Source organism: Rhinatrema bivittatum, chromosome 8 (genome assembly GCF_901001135.1).
Source record: "Rhinatrema bivittatum chromosome 8, aRhiBiv1.1, whole genome shotgun sequence".
NCBI lineage: Eukaryota > Metazoa > Chordata > Amphibia > Gymnophiona > Rhinatrematidae > Rhinatrema > Rhinatrema bivittatum.
The window spans coordinates 195,640,224-195,655,592 of NC_042622.1; the positions used below are offsets into that span (position 1 = coordinate 195,640,224).

Genomic DNA, 15,369 nt, shown 5'->3' on the forward strand with positions numbered 1-15,369 from the left:
GGGATTTCTCATCAACTATCAAAAATCCCACCTGAAACCTTCTCACCTACTCCAATTCATAGGCGCAGAATTAAACACAAACATTGCACAGGCTTTTCTTCCAGAGGATCGTGCAGTCACACAGTCCCGGTTGGCGTACTCAGTTTCCCTACAGCAGTACGTGACAGCTCATCAGTTTCTAATCTTACTAGGCCACATGGCTTCAACAGTTCATGTCACTCCTATGGCACGCCTTGCCATGAGACTAACCCAATGGACTCTACGATCACAATGGATCCAAGCCATTCAACCACTACATTATCAAATCCAAGTAACCCACCAACTACGCTCATCGCTACAATGGTGGACAATCAAGGACAATTTACGCAAGGGCCTACCCTTCCAAAAACCAGTCCCTCAGATAACATTAACTATAGATGCATCCACCTTGGGGTGGGGAGCTCACATAAACTCTCTTCAAACTCAAGGAACTTGGACAAAACTCGAAGCCACATATCAAATCAATTTTCTGGAACTTCGAGCTATACGTTATGCGCTGCATGCGTTCAAGGACTGCCTTTCACACAAAACTGTGCTGATCCAAACAGACAATTCAGTAGCCATGTGGTACATCAACAAACAGGGAGGTACGGGCTCGTATCTCCTTTGTCAAGAAGCTGCACAAATTTGGGACTGGGCCTTGAACCACTCAATGTTCCTACAGGCCACTTATCTAGCAGGAATTCAAAATGTGCTAGCAGACCGACTCAGTCGCCAATTCCAACCACACGAGTGGTCCCTGAATCCCTCGATAGCGACCAAGATATTCCAACGTTGGGGACAACCAACAATAGTCCTCTTGGCGTCGCATCTGAACCACAAAGTGCACAACTTCTGTTCTCTACACAAAGAGAAGAACCAACCAGCTAAGGACGCTTTTGCTCGCCCTTGGAACTCAGGCCTACTATATGCATATCCTCCAATACCGCTTATCACCAAGACACTGGTGAAGCTACAACAGGACAAGGGGTCCATGATATTCATAGCCCCATATTGGCCTCGACAAGTATGGTTTCCCACACTGCTAGACCTTTCAGTCAGGGATCCAATACGCCTGGGAGTAGCTCCCAATCTCATAACTCAGGATCAAGGTCGATTGCGCCATCCCAACCTTCAATCCCTATCCCTGACTGCATGGATGTTGAAAGCTTAATCCTACAACCACTCAATCTTTCAACCCATGTTTCTCAAGTGCTTATAGCTTCACGCAAACCTTCCACAAGAAAGAATTATTCTTTCAAATGGAAACGGTTTACTTTCTGGTGCAAGCAGAACAATATTGATCCCTTCACTTGCCCCACGGCTTCTCTTCTAGACTATTTGTACCATCTTTCAGACTCTGGTCTGCAGACATCATCAATCAGAGTACATTTGAGCGCAATCTCAGCTTATAGCAAAATAGGAGATGCACCTATATCTACACAGCCTCTCGTCAGTAGATTCATGAGAGGTCTAACTCACCTTAAACCACCAATTCGGCCTCCAGTCACACAATGGGACCTGAATCTGGTTTTAACAGCATTGATGCGTTCTCCCTTTGAACCCATACATTCCTGTGATTTTAAATTTCTCACATGGAAGACTATCTTTCTTATAGCCATCACATCAGCTAGAAGGGTTAGTGAGTTACAAGCACTTGTCACGTATGAACCTTATACAAAGTTTCTCCATGACAGAGTGGTTCTCCGAATACACCCAAAATTCCTTCCTAAGGTAGTTACAGAGTTCCACTTAAATCAATCCATAGTTCTACCCACATTCTTTCCAAGACCTCATTCTCACCAGGGGGAAAGAGCTTTACACACCTTGGACTGCAAACGTGCGTTATCTTTTTATCTGAATCGCACTACGTCCCTCAGAAAATCCAATCAGCTTTTTGTATCTTATGATCCCAACAAGCCGGATAAAGCAGTGGGAAAGCATACTCTATCCAATTGGTTAGCAGATTGCATACAGTTTTGCTATGAAAAAGCAGGCCTTCCTCTCCAAGGGCGAGTATAGGCACATTCAGTAAGAGCAATGTCAACCTCAGTAGCACATTTTCGTTCAGTGCCAATCATTGACATCTGTAAAGCAGCAACATGGAGTTCTCTTCACACCTTTGCAGCTCATTACTGTTTGGACAAAGAAGGACGACAAGATTCAGCCTATGGACAATCTGTCTTAAAGAACTTGTTTCCTGTTTAATCCCAACTCCTTCTACAACCAAGCTGCTGTGATCTTCGGCTGCATCATTTCCTCAAAAATGCATTACTGCTACCTGCATGGACAATGACTCAGCCTCTAGCTTGCTAATCACCCATATGTGAGGACTAGCATCCTGCTTGTCCTGGGATAAAGCAAAATTGCTTACCTTGTAATAGGTGTTATCCCAGGACAGCAGGATGTAGTCCTCACAGAACCCACCCGCCACCCCGCGGAGTTGGGCCTCAGACTTTTATTATTTTACTTTGCTAACGCTTATTGCTACATACCAGACTGAAGTGAGACCCCTGTGGCAGGGAATATCATGGCATGCTGGGTATGCTCAGTAGCCCCAGGCAGCCAGTTAAAAGCTTCTAGAAACTTTGCCAGAAGTTTTCCCGCATTAGGGCTCCGTGAATGACGTCACCCATATGTGTGGACTACATCCTGCTGTCCTGGGATAACACCTATTACAAGGTAAGCAATTTTGCTATTATTCGTATCTTTCCATCCTAACAAGTTAGGGCACCCTGTGGGTAAGCAGGCTCTTTCCTCATGGTTGGCGGACTGCATCTCCTTTTGCTATCAGCAAGCTGGCATTCCTTTCCAAGACCGTGTCAAAGCACACTCTGTAAGGGCCATGGCGACTTCAGTAGCACACCTTCGATCGGTGCCGCTTCCTGACATCTGCAAGGCTGCCACCTGGAGTTCCCTCCATACATTTGCAGCCCACTATTGCTTGGACAAAGCTGGAAGACAAGATTCCATCTTCGGCCAATCTGTCTTGCGTAACCTTTTTCCAACATGATGTACCAACACTCTTCCACCTTCCCGGTAGGGTGCGGATGCCCTCTCCCAAATTCCACCCCAGTTGTTGTGCCTGTTGCACGCCGTTGGGTAATTTGGTGCACGTTCGGACATCCTCAGCTCGGTACTCACCCATTTGTGAGGACTACCATCCTGCTTGTCCTGTGAGAAAGCAAATGTTGCTTACCTGATGTAACAGGTGTTCTCACAGGACAGCAGGATGTTAGTCCTCACGAAACCCGCCCGCCACCCCGCAGTGTTGGGTTCATTTTTATTTTTTATTTTCGGCACTGCCTGTAGCTTTGAAACAAGACTGAAGGGAGACCCCTGCTGGCTGCAGGGTTTGTGCCGTGCTGGGCATGCCCAGTAGGGGCCAGTCAAAGTTCCTGAAACTTTGACAGAAGTTTTCCGTGGTTGGGCTCCATCCTCGATGTCACCCATTTGTGAGGACTAACATCCTGCTGTCCTGTGAGAACACCTGTTACATCAGGTAAGCAACATTTGCTTTTTCAAGCCACAACTGATCCTGTCCCTGGGCAACAGCTCCAATCTGGCCTGGTTAGACTCATTTCATCCAGGTGTGATTGAACCCTGACTTGGATCCATTTCCTGTTTATTTCATGGCCTAGCTTTCTTTTATGAATTGACCTTCCACCCCAATCAGACCCTGATCCTAGCTCCATGCTCTGACCTTTATGGTGAAAGTGGAGAAGAATGGATTCAAGGCTGAAATAGCCACTGGATTTATTTTCTCCTGGTTTTCAGGCCTTTCTTGCCATTTCAATGGCAAAAGTCTGGCTCAGGCTGTGGCCTATAGCTCCGTTTGGAACTCAGTACCAGAAGTTTCTTGATCCAGCCACATAGCTATACCATAATGGCTGGGACCTTCTCCTCCTGCTGGAAACTGTGGTCACAATTTCAGCATTGTCCTCGGCCCATGCTTGGTTAATTAAAAAGAGCCCAGTCCATGACTCATACCTGAGCCTCCCCTATGGAGGAATGACTCCTTCTTTTGAGCTGACTCATCAAACTCAAACCAGTCCAGTGAAAAAATGTTCTCAGATTTACTGTATCAATTCACATGTGCCATTATTTTCAATGAGGAAAACTGCAATATTTTTTTGCAATGAAATAAAATGTTAATACATAGAGGTTGATTTTAAAAGCATTGCTCATACAAAAATGCTCACATATGAATGAGCAATGTAGTTTTTAAAAAGTTGCAAAGTACGCACTTATATACAGGTATGCATGTCCAAAATAAGGGGGCAGAAAGGGTGGAGTATGGGCAGGTCAGGGGCATTCCAGAACAGGGCCAACACTTTGTTATGGTTTGAGGTGTTGGAGTGGATTCTTGGGTGCTATGGCGATTGCCACTCCCATGGGGAGGAGCCCCGTGAGGAACCGCAGTATTAGACTAGACTCTAAACATGCAGATACAGAGAATTTGTATTTATTATACAGCTTGATGATACTGCCCAGGAGATGGCAGCAGTGAGAAAACCCAGTAGAAGGAGCCAGGGGTCCTCGGCAGAGGAGACCAGTCCCACTCTAATAGATAGTAGGCAGCACGGTGAAGAAGAAGTCCCGGATGCAGACTCCCAGCACTGAGCTGTTGATGAGACAGACTTGACCATGTTAGATTACTCACTGACAGGCCGATACAATAAGGACGCGGTAGAAAGAGTGCGCTGGTACCTGTCATTTCAAATGTCATTTCATTTGAAATGACAGGTACCAGGAAGTGGATGGTTCTCCTATGCTCGGGCATCGGGGATTGCCAATCCTCTCTCCCTCCCTCCCGAAGCAAGGTGCAGGGCGAAAATCGACTCGACATGTTGTTAAGAAAATAGAAATTGTAACTAAAGTAAACTTACTGCATGCTTCCAGCAGCCCTAGTCCTCTCTCCCCTCCTCCCGAGGCGCCCACTGCGGCTCCCCTGCCTCCCGGGGGCAGCCGGCGGCGAAAGCAGCTTCCAGCAGACCCGCCGGCGAAGGTGTATGAGCGCAGGTCCAATTTGGGCGCTCAAGGCACCTTCGCTGGCTTGAGCGCCCAAATAGGACGTACAGGCGGTGCGAGCTCATCATGCCAAAAAAATTGCACCGGCAGGCAACTGGAAGATTTCCAGAGCAGCGGAGCCAGGGGTGGGGGGTGTGCGCGCGGGAGGGGGCGGGGCTGCAGCTCCCCTATCTTTCCTGCATGCGGGGCAGCTCTGGCTCACTGCTTCCCCAGCACCATCTTGCAGCTTGTGATGTCACACCTGACCCTTGAGCGCCCAAACGCCGGCGAAGGTGCATGAACGCACGTCCAATTTGGGCGCTCAAGCAGCAAAGGCGCATGAGCGAACGCCATGACCTTGGAGGTCCATCCGGGCGCTCAGGTCACATCAGCGAAGGTGCCTTGAGGCCCAAATTGGAAGTACAGGCATGCGTTCATGCATCTTCGCTGGCGGGGGCTGCTGGAAGCCGCCTCGCGGAGAGCGTCCGATCTGCCCCGGGCTGCTGAAGCGGGAGAATGAATGCTGAAAGAGAAAATGAAGGGACAACATGAGCCAAAGCAGAAGAAGGAATGCTGGAGAGAGAGTGAAGGGTTGTGAGCCAAAGCGGGACAAGGCATGCTGAAAGAGAAAGTGAAGGGACATTTGTGAGTCAATGTCCCTGTCCCTGTCAGCGTGGGCCCGTACGGGAGACCGGCACCCATGGACGCGGCCAGGGCAGGTGAGCGGGGGCTGGGGGAAAGTTTGCCCGTGAAATTTCACGGGCAAACTTTACCGCCTACCCTCTAACGCAGGGGTAAGGGTAGGCGGTAATTTAGCAGGTTAAAGACACAGCTAAACTGCAGGTTAAAAAGGCGATAGTTGGGGCGCACGTTACTGTATGGGAGGGAATAGATAATCGGAGCTTTACATATATAGATGCCGCGGGCGGAAAGAGTTACCCGTTGATTTAAAGAAGCGGTAAGGATGGGTTAAAAGGGATAGTGAATCGCGGGTTGGACTTGCGCGGCCAAATTGCGGGTTCAAAGCCGGTTAGAAACAGGGTAATCGCGTCTGCGCTTTACTGTATTGGCCTGTGAGGTAGATAGCTGTAGTGATGGAAATCCTGGCAGGCAGAAGTAGTAGAGTTGTAGGCACCAAGGCAGGGAGAGCAGGCTCTCAAGGAGCGAGTACCCGGTATCCCAGATAGGTACCTGAAAGAAAGCATAAGGGCCCCCGAGGAAGGGGTACCCAGCTTAGAGATACTTGGCCCCGGAGGGTAGAGAGGACTTTCAGCGGCAGCAAGGAAGTGGCAGAGTAGCTTAGATCGGAGGCATACAATGCATTCACGTTCCTTGCTAACTCAATCTGTTAGCAAACGAAGGGCAGGCTAAATACCTGGATGGCGTGACGTGGGTGGCATGCGCGCGCGCACCCTAGGAGGTCCTCAGGAGAAACATGGCAAACACCGTCGCCGTTGCCATTCCAGGGACACCAGAGAGAGCGGCATGAAGACGTGGAGGCAGCCATCTTCCCAAGGCTTGAGGAGAGAGAAGGAAGAAAGGTGAGGCACAGAGGTCGAAGCCGTCTGAGACCGGACGCAACACACAACGCGCATAACTCTGAATTTTAAACGGAGACTGCAGCACGTCGGCTTGTTTGCCACAAAACTTACTGCTGCCCCTGATGAGCAAGTTTATAGAGCAAGTGGCTTTACAGTACAGGGTGAGGGGTCCAGATCAACTGGGGGGCATACAGGATGAAGAACCTGAGAGGTCTGAGCAAACTGATGAATTAATTGAGAAAAACTGGGAATGTCCCTCATGCAAGCATGTTTAAAAATCCGCTTACATACATACATTAAAGTCGACAAATTCCTAAGGAAGACACGCTAGCTGTGTTCGGGTAATCTCTTAAAATTAAGAGCATACTTAACCCGTGGTTGGTGAATTTTAAAACATATGCGCACGATTTAAAATTCCAGCATATCTCCGCTCATGTGCTGATACGTTCATGTATGGGCACGCGTGCTTATTGTAAAATCGACCTTATAGTGTCTAATTGGTCTAAGCAGTATGTAAATATATCATTTACATGTTTGCAAAACTGACATCTTCTAGGTGAACAGAAGAGATAATTTAAAATATTTTTAAAATGCCATGTCTTAGTAATATACTAACATACTAGCAAAAAAGCCAAATTCGACCATCCATTCTGTTCAGTTGAGATTCTTCCACACAAATTCCCATCTTCAATCAATTACCAACTGCCCCCCCTACTCTTGTTTTTTACCTGACCTCTTAACTTTTTTCCTACCACTGCCCTCCATATCCATCCCAAGCATGCTCAGAATTTGCCAAAGAACTGGCTTCTACCGCCTCGACTAGTAGGCCACATCAGGCCTTGCCATCTTCCTCTGTGATTCTTAAAAGATCAACACTAAATCCAACCCCCAGGTCCCCTGCCATGTCTTATTACCAAGTTTTTTAATAATCCACAAAACTAACGAAACCATTGTCCAAAACATCCAGCCTCCCTATGATCATTGAAGTTTGGATTTTGACCCAGGTTGCTCCATGCAGGCTATCCCATTGCCATTTCATACAAATTCTGTTGGTGCTCTCAGATTTGCAGTGCATTGGGGCAGTTTTTCATTCAGCAGTCTAGTGACAAAGAGAATCTACCAGGGTATTCCCATACTTTACTTCTTATTTCTGAATTAGGTTTACAGGGGAGAAAGTGTATAAATATTTGAAAATTCATTGTGTATGCGTTCTTGCTCCCCTGATCCAAACATGTTTTCAGAAATTCTTCTCTGTGTGGGACAATTATCAGTCTGCTAGGTCTAGTTGGCAAAGTTCTTAGTTACTTCGTACTAGAACTCAAATAATGTCTCTGTATAGGCTACTATGTCCTCACCGTATAATTATACAACCTTTAACCAACACCTATGAGGAACTCCAAACTCTTTACAATAAATATAACAATTTGCTTTTTATAATATGGGAATTAATATCAGAATATAGGGGTAGATTTTAAAAAACTGTGCCCACGCATACCTTTGTTCGTGACTGGCACAAACAAAAGTATGCCGGATTTTAATAGATACGCGCGTATCTTTTAAAATCCGGGATTGGCGCGCGCAAGGCTGCGCAAAATTGGCAGCCTGCGCGCGCCGAGCTGCGCAGCCTGCCTCCATTCCCTCCGAGGCCGCTCTGAAATCGGAGCAGCCTCGGAAGGAACTTTCCTTGTACCACCCTGCACCTCCCCCCCCCCCCCCCCCCACCTTTGTTTGAGAAGTTACGCCTGCCCGGCCGCTGGCGCACAATTCCCCAGCCCGGAAGCAGTTTCGGAGGCCTTGGCCACGCCCCCGGGCTGGAACCATGCCCGCGGCCCCCACCCTCGGGCGACACGCCCCCTACATGCCCCCCCAAGGAAAGCCCCGGGACTTACACTTACACTCGTCCCAGGGCTTGCTCGCACCGCCGAGCCTATTCAACATACGCTTGGTGCGCACAGGGGGAGGTTGGGGCAGGTTTTTGAGGGGTACGCGCATATCTGCCCCATAATGTGCTCTCATATGTACAGTCGTCTGGCTCTTGCCCGCACAGGGCTGCAACCAATTTCGTGTATATAGCACTTGGTGTAACTTCATTTACTGTTTCCCATAATTTTTTTTATCTTGCATATATGACCCTATTTTAAATACCTTTTAAAGTGCACTCATTACCCAATTGACCTATAAACCACTTATCTGAACTTCTCGCCATCACACTCGTGTTCAAAATTTAATCGAAGAGTAATTTCTTCTTTGCTTTTCTCTTTTAGTGCTGTTGATGCTATCCACCGCATTGCACACGCTATTCAATTCTCTTCTTTGCTTTTTCTTTTAATGCTGTTAATGCTGCCCTCCGAGTTGCTCACGCTATTCGACTCCCAACATTGGCGTCTATTGTCGCCTTCTTCAGGGGATTCCACCTATCAGAAAAAACACATTGGGGTAGATTTCATAAACTTGGGCAAGCGCGAACAAGAGTACGTGGGATTTCAATAGATACATAGCATCGCGTATCCATTAAAATCCAGGGTCGGTGCGCGCAAGGCTGCCCAAAATCGGCAGCCTGCCCGCGCCAAGCCGCGCAGCTTGCCTCCCGTTCCCTCTGAGGCCCTTCTTCCGCCTGCCCCCACCTTCCTTCCCCTACCTAACCCACCCCCCCCCCCCTCTGTTGCGAAAGTTACGCCTGCTCGAGGCAGACGTAACTTTGCCCACGCCGGGCCAGCTGCCGTGCGCCATGTTCCCGTCTGGGGGCTGGTCTGGAGGCCGCGGCCATGCCCCCGGAACGCCCCCGGGCCGAAACCACGCCCCGCGGCGCCACCCCTGGATGACGCGCCAGCCACTTCACGCCCCCGATGACATGCGGATCGTGACACAGCCCCATCACGCCCCCCCCCCCAGGAAAGCCCCGGGACTTACACGCGTCCCGGGGCTTTGCGCGCGCTGGAAGCCTATGCAACATAGGTGCGGCGCGTGCAGGGGGGGGGGTGTTTGGGCCAGGTTTTCGGGGGTTACGAGCGTATCCCTTTGAAAATCTGGCCCATTATCTTTCTGTTCACTACTTTGCATTTAAAATACTTTTATTTGCTTCCAAACCTGACCATTTTCACCATGGGACTTAACTAATTTTCTTCGGCCACATCCGGCTCTACCCTGCAGCACAACTTCAAAAAATAGTGCTTCTCACTCAGATTCCATACAACGGAAGTTTCCATTTTTAAATGGTTCAACCTCCTCTAACTTGCACCAATCAGCCTCTTTAACACATGTACCTCGACCAATCAACCTCTTTGTTGAGACCTTCAGGGTGTACCGACCGCAATTTAAAGATTCACCTTTGCTCTTTTTGTAGCAACCTTTGGTTTAGGTTGCCTCCTCGTACGTCTTCCTTAAGAACCTCTAGCACCGTACATTTTAAGTTTTCAAACAGATGTACCTTCTCTACATAATGTTGTACAAGAGGTGCCTCCATTTTCACGCATTTCAAAGCGTTTTATGCTCAATGAGATGGGTCTTCAATTTCCTCATGGTTTTGCCCACGTATAATAACTCACACGGACACCAGATCACATAAACAAGAATACTAGTTGTGCAGGAAGTTCTTGTAACGGGAACATAATTTTTCAACTTGGCTATTGGTATATGAACATTTAAATGAGCAACAACGCACATGGAACAAGAATTACATGGGTAATGACCCACCTCCTCACTTATCTTGTCCTCTACTGGCTTAAGAAAAGAATGGACTACGTGATCCTTGATGTTATTACTTCGCTTAAATGCCACAAATGGCTGATCTCTGAAAACGGAATATAATTGTAAAATATGCCTTTTTTTTGAATGCTAAATACCACATCTTGTATACCCTCAGAGAATGGTAAAACACAAGTTAACCGTTTAGTTTTTACATTTTTCTGTGGAGTTAACAATAACTCCCTATTGTTCCACCTTGCCCGTTTTAAAGCTCGCCGCACCACTTTCACTGGGTAACCTCTTTGGAGAAACCTCTGACTCATCTCCTTGGACCGGTCTTTAAATTCTTCTGTGGTTGAGCAAAGTCTCCTCAACCTCAGGAACTGTCCAAAAGGTATACTGTTAATTAATTTTTGAGGATGACAACTCGAGTAATTTAATAATGTGTTCCTATCGTGGGTTTTTTTGTAAATTGTAACAAAAAACTGTGCTGCTTCTATGGAGATCTGGATGTCCAAAAATTACCATTGTTCCCCCAAAGGTACAGGTAAATTGTAGCGAGGAATCACAGGTTTTTAACCAGTCTACAAATTGACCAAACAATTCCTGACCTCCAGACCAGAGAATGATAATATTGTCTATGAAACTACATCAAAATAATATGTGCTGCTTATATGGTGAGATGTTCAACCATTGCTTTTCAAACCACCCCACATATAAGCTTGCTACACTGGGTGGTTTCAGAGATCAGCCATTGGTGGCATTTAAGCGAGGTAATAACATCAAGGATCGCGTAGTCCATTCTTTTCTTAAGCCAGTAGAGGACAAGATAAATTCTTGTTCCATGTGCATTGTTGCTCATTTAAATGTTTATATACCAATAGCCAAGTTGAAAAATTATGTTCCCGTTACAAGAACTTCCTGCACAACTAGTATTCTTGTTTATGTGATCTGGTGTTCGTGTGAGTTATTATACGTGAGCAAAACCATGAGGAAATTGAAAACCCGTCTCATTGAGCATAAAAGCGCTTTGAAATGTGTGAAAATGGAGGCACCTCTTGTACAACATTATGTAGAGAAGGGTCATCTGTTTGAAAACTTAAAATGTACGGTGCTAGAGGTTCTTAAGGAAGACGTACGAGGAGGCAACCTAAACCAAAGGTTGCTACAAAAAGAGCAAAGTTGGATCTTTAAATTGCGGTCGGTACACCCTGAAGGTCTCAACAAAGAGGTTGATTGGTCGAGGTACATGCATTAAAGAGGCTGATTGGTGCAAGTTAGAGGAGGTTGAACCATTTAAAAATGGAAACTTCCGTTGTGTGGAATCTGAGCGAGAAGCACTATTTTTTTGAAGGTGTGCTGCAGGGTAGAGTCCCACGGTGAAAATGGTCAGCTTTGGAAGCAAATAAAAGTATTTTAAATGTGAAGTAGTGAACAGAAAGATAATGTGTTTTTTCTGATAGGTTGAATCCCCTGAAGAAGGCGACAATAGACGAATAGGGAGTCGAATAGGGTGAGCAACTCGGAGGGCGGCATTAACAGCACTAAAAGAGAAAAGCAAAGAAGAAATTACTCTTCGATTAAATTTTGAACACGAGGGTGACCGCAAGAAGTTCAGATAAGTGGTTTATAGGTGAATTGGGTAATGAGTGCACTTTAAAAGGTTTTTAAAATAGGGTCATATATGCAAGGTAAAAAAAATTATCGGAAACAGTAAATGAAGTTACACCAAGTGCTATATACACAAAACTGGTTGCAGCCCTGTGCGGGCAAGAGCCAAACGTCTGTACATATGAGAGCACATTATATTCTGATACTAATTCCCATATTATAAAAAGCAAATTTTTATATTTATTGTAAAGAGTTTGGAGTTCCTCATAGGTGTTGGTTAAAAGTTCTTAGTTAGCCATCTTTTTAGATCCTTTTGAAGACTCTCCGCATTATGACTTATAATGAGAACTTCAGTAGCATTATGTGATGTATGGAGAGCAAGGCTTCCTTTAAACAAAGAGCAATATATTTTCCAGAGTGAGTTTACGTTGAAAGATTAGATGGCCCTGGAGTCTGACCTTCATTTTGTGGTGCCTGGATAAATGTTTTGTATGTTAGTTTTGTTTTCTATTTATTATTGTTTCTTTTCTTTTCAGTTATTTTGTTTTGGTGTGTCCTAAAATGAAAAAAAAAAAAAAAGAAATGGAAATTTATTGGGGTGGGGGGGTATGTAATTTCGGATTGCAAATGAAACAAGATGTGTCAAAATATTTCTTCGTTGTTTCCACACTATTTTAGAATGAGAGCACATCCCTGTTGCCTAACATATTCTATATGACCCCTGCAATACTTTAGAGAATCTGTGTTCTTCTCATTTTCAGATTGTTCCCTCAGAACAATGACATTGTGAATTTTGCTTCATGGTTTGGGTTTTCATTCCCCAACATGATTTTGATGCTGTTCTTCGCCTGGTTATGGCTCCAGTATTCCTTCATGGGATTCAAGTAAGTTCTGGACCAAGGACTTTAAGGTAACCTGTGTCCATCGACATCACATAGACATGCCTCAGTTCATGCAAGTTAAGATTATAACCTGAAAACATGAGCAATGGGCAATAAGCCATAATCCATTGTGAAATGGCAATTAGAAATCCTCAATTCTTATCCATGACGATTCAGTCATGATAGTAGTAATGACCTTCCAACCTGTCCTGGGTTGAATGTATCCTGCATCTTCAGTCAGAAGAATGTCAGGCATAAAACATCAGTGAGGTAAGATGTGGTTTGAGAATGAAATGCATTCACTAAGCTTGGAGAACTGGATCTTGGATGTTGGATTTTGGGTTTTCCTAACTAGGCGTCATTTCGTAGAGCTAGGGGTGTCCTGTTTCCAGGCTCAGAAGTTCACTCAATTTTAATCTTGAAGCAGTAATTGTATATTTAATTCTTCTGTAAGACCACTTTTTTCTAATGTTGTAGTTTATTTTTGAATTGCTAATTCATGAAGAGAGATGGTTTCTTATTTTGAATAGAAATCTGGGTAATTTTTAGGTTTGTCCCTTTAAAAAAAAAAAAATTTAAAAATACTTCTCTAGCTCAGTGTATTTCAGTTGAGAGGTTAAGCTGTGTCCCTAATTTCTCTCAAAAATGCCCTTCATGATAGCTTTCAAATGTTGGCAATGTTGGGAGTTTAATGGGTCAGTCTTTCACGCAGGGATGATCACTTTCAAAGGCATTTCCATGGGTAAAACATGGCCTTTTACAAAATTATCCACTCGATACGCAGGTGTAGTGCATGCACTGAGTGAAGGCATTCTGGAGGATTTGCGCACAATCGGCCGGATTTTCAAAGCCCTATGCCAGTGGCGTAGCCAGAATTGATTTTTTGGGTGGGCATAAGATTAACATGGGTGGGCTATAGGCATGCAGGTATAAGACCTACTAGTTGTATTCTTATTGATAAATAATGCCATATACTGCACCCTACAATGGCTTTCTAAGTACTTTGCAACAGCCATTATGCATCATGCAAGAAACTTTAAAATATTTTACCTCAATTATTTCCAGCACTTACCAGCATTAAAAATTCCTTATTAATCTGTATTAATTAATTTTATATTTTTTGCAGTTTATAAATGCACAAGTATATCATGTAAAAAGCAAAGAAAACAAACAATCAGATCCAATCATTAATAAAACAAAAATTAATGTATTGCTCCTGAATGAATCCTCTTTGCAGAAAGCCAGAAATCATCATAAGTACAATAAAACAACATTTAACATCAGAACAGGTGCAGAGCAGAGCTAGGACAATTCAAATGGAACAGCTCCCCTGTGAGGAAAGACTAAAGAGGTTAGGACTGTTCAGCATGGAGCTGAGACAGCTGAGGGGGGATATGATAGAGGTGTTTAAAATCACAAGAGGTCTAGAACGGGTAAAAGTGAATCGGTTATTTACTCTTTTGGATAATAGAAGGACTAGGGAGCACTCCATGAAGTTAGCATGTGGCACAGTTAAAACTAATCGGAGAAAGTTCTTTTTCACTCAGTGCACAATTAAACTTTGGAATTTGTTGCCAGGGGATGTGGTTAGTGCAGTTAGTGTAGCTGTGTTTAAAAAAGGATTGGATAAGTTCTTGGAGGAGAAGTTCATTACCTGCTATTAATTAAGCTGATTTAGAAAATAGCCACTGCTATTACAAGCAGCAGTAACATGGGATAGACTTAGTTTTTGGGAACTTTTCAGGTTCTTATGGCCTGGATTGGCCACTGTTGGAGACAGGATGCTGGGCTTGATGGACCCTTGGTCTGACCCAATATGGCATGTTCTTATGTTAACATGTAAAAAAGAATATTCAAATTCTGGTGTCACCTCAGCAAAATAATCCCTCCACTGCTATTTTGTGAAGTAATACAAACTCCTGCAAAGAGACATATAGAACCTTGACATACCATACAGTCACAGCACTGACTCTCAGGATTCAAATAACAGCAACCTTATAAAAAATCAGCAATGCAAATACTAAACCAGACCCTAGAACATTAATATATCACCTATCAGAGTTACAGAACAAGCTGGACTACTACTGAGAAACTACATGCTAGCAGAAATACTGCACTTTAGTCACACACACACACAGGCAAAACAGAGACCAACCCTTACCTTATATGTCTTTATGTCTGCTGATTTTGTACTTTGCACTATCATGTATATAGTTATAGTTATATTCCATAGCATCTACCCATTGATGCCTGTTATATGTAAGGGCTCCTCCCATAAATTATTTATATGTTGCCTAGTTCATCATATTATATTATGTTATCTGTTATATGTACGGGCACTGCCCAATGTTTTTTGTTCACTGTGAACCGATACGATGTGCGAACGGATATCGGTATAAAAGAAATGTTAAATAAAATAAAATAAATAAATATAGAAATAAGAGACTACAAATTAGAAACAGAAACGCAGACAAAACCAAAATAGCCTGAGAAACTAGATTCTGAACAGTGGAATACTGAAGAAAGAGCCAAATTAAAAAATATAAGAAATGCACATTCCCAAAGATGGCATAGTCCAATTGCTAAAATCCCAAAATTTTTTTTTTTTTTTTACTTTTGTTGTC

General features: G+C 44.5%; 1 protein-coding gene across 1 annotated transcript in view; it reads left to right on the forward strand.

The window, feature by feature from the left end:
* Window positions 1-15,369, forward strand: part of LOC115097000 (solute carrier family 13 member 5-like) — a 162,122-nt gene that overhangs the window by 102,360 nt on the left and 44,393 nt on the right. The window contains exon 7 of the mRNA XM_029612376.1: window positions 12,626-12,748. Coding sequence (XP_029468236.1) covers window positions 12,626-12,748 — 123 coding nt within the window. The remainder of the gene's footprint in view (window positions 1-12,625; window positions 12,749-15,369) is intronic.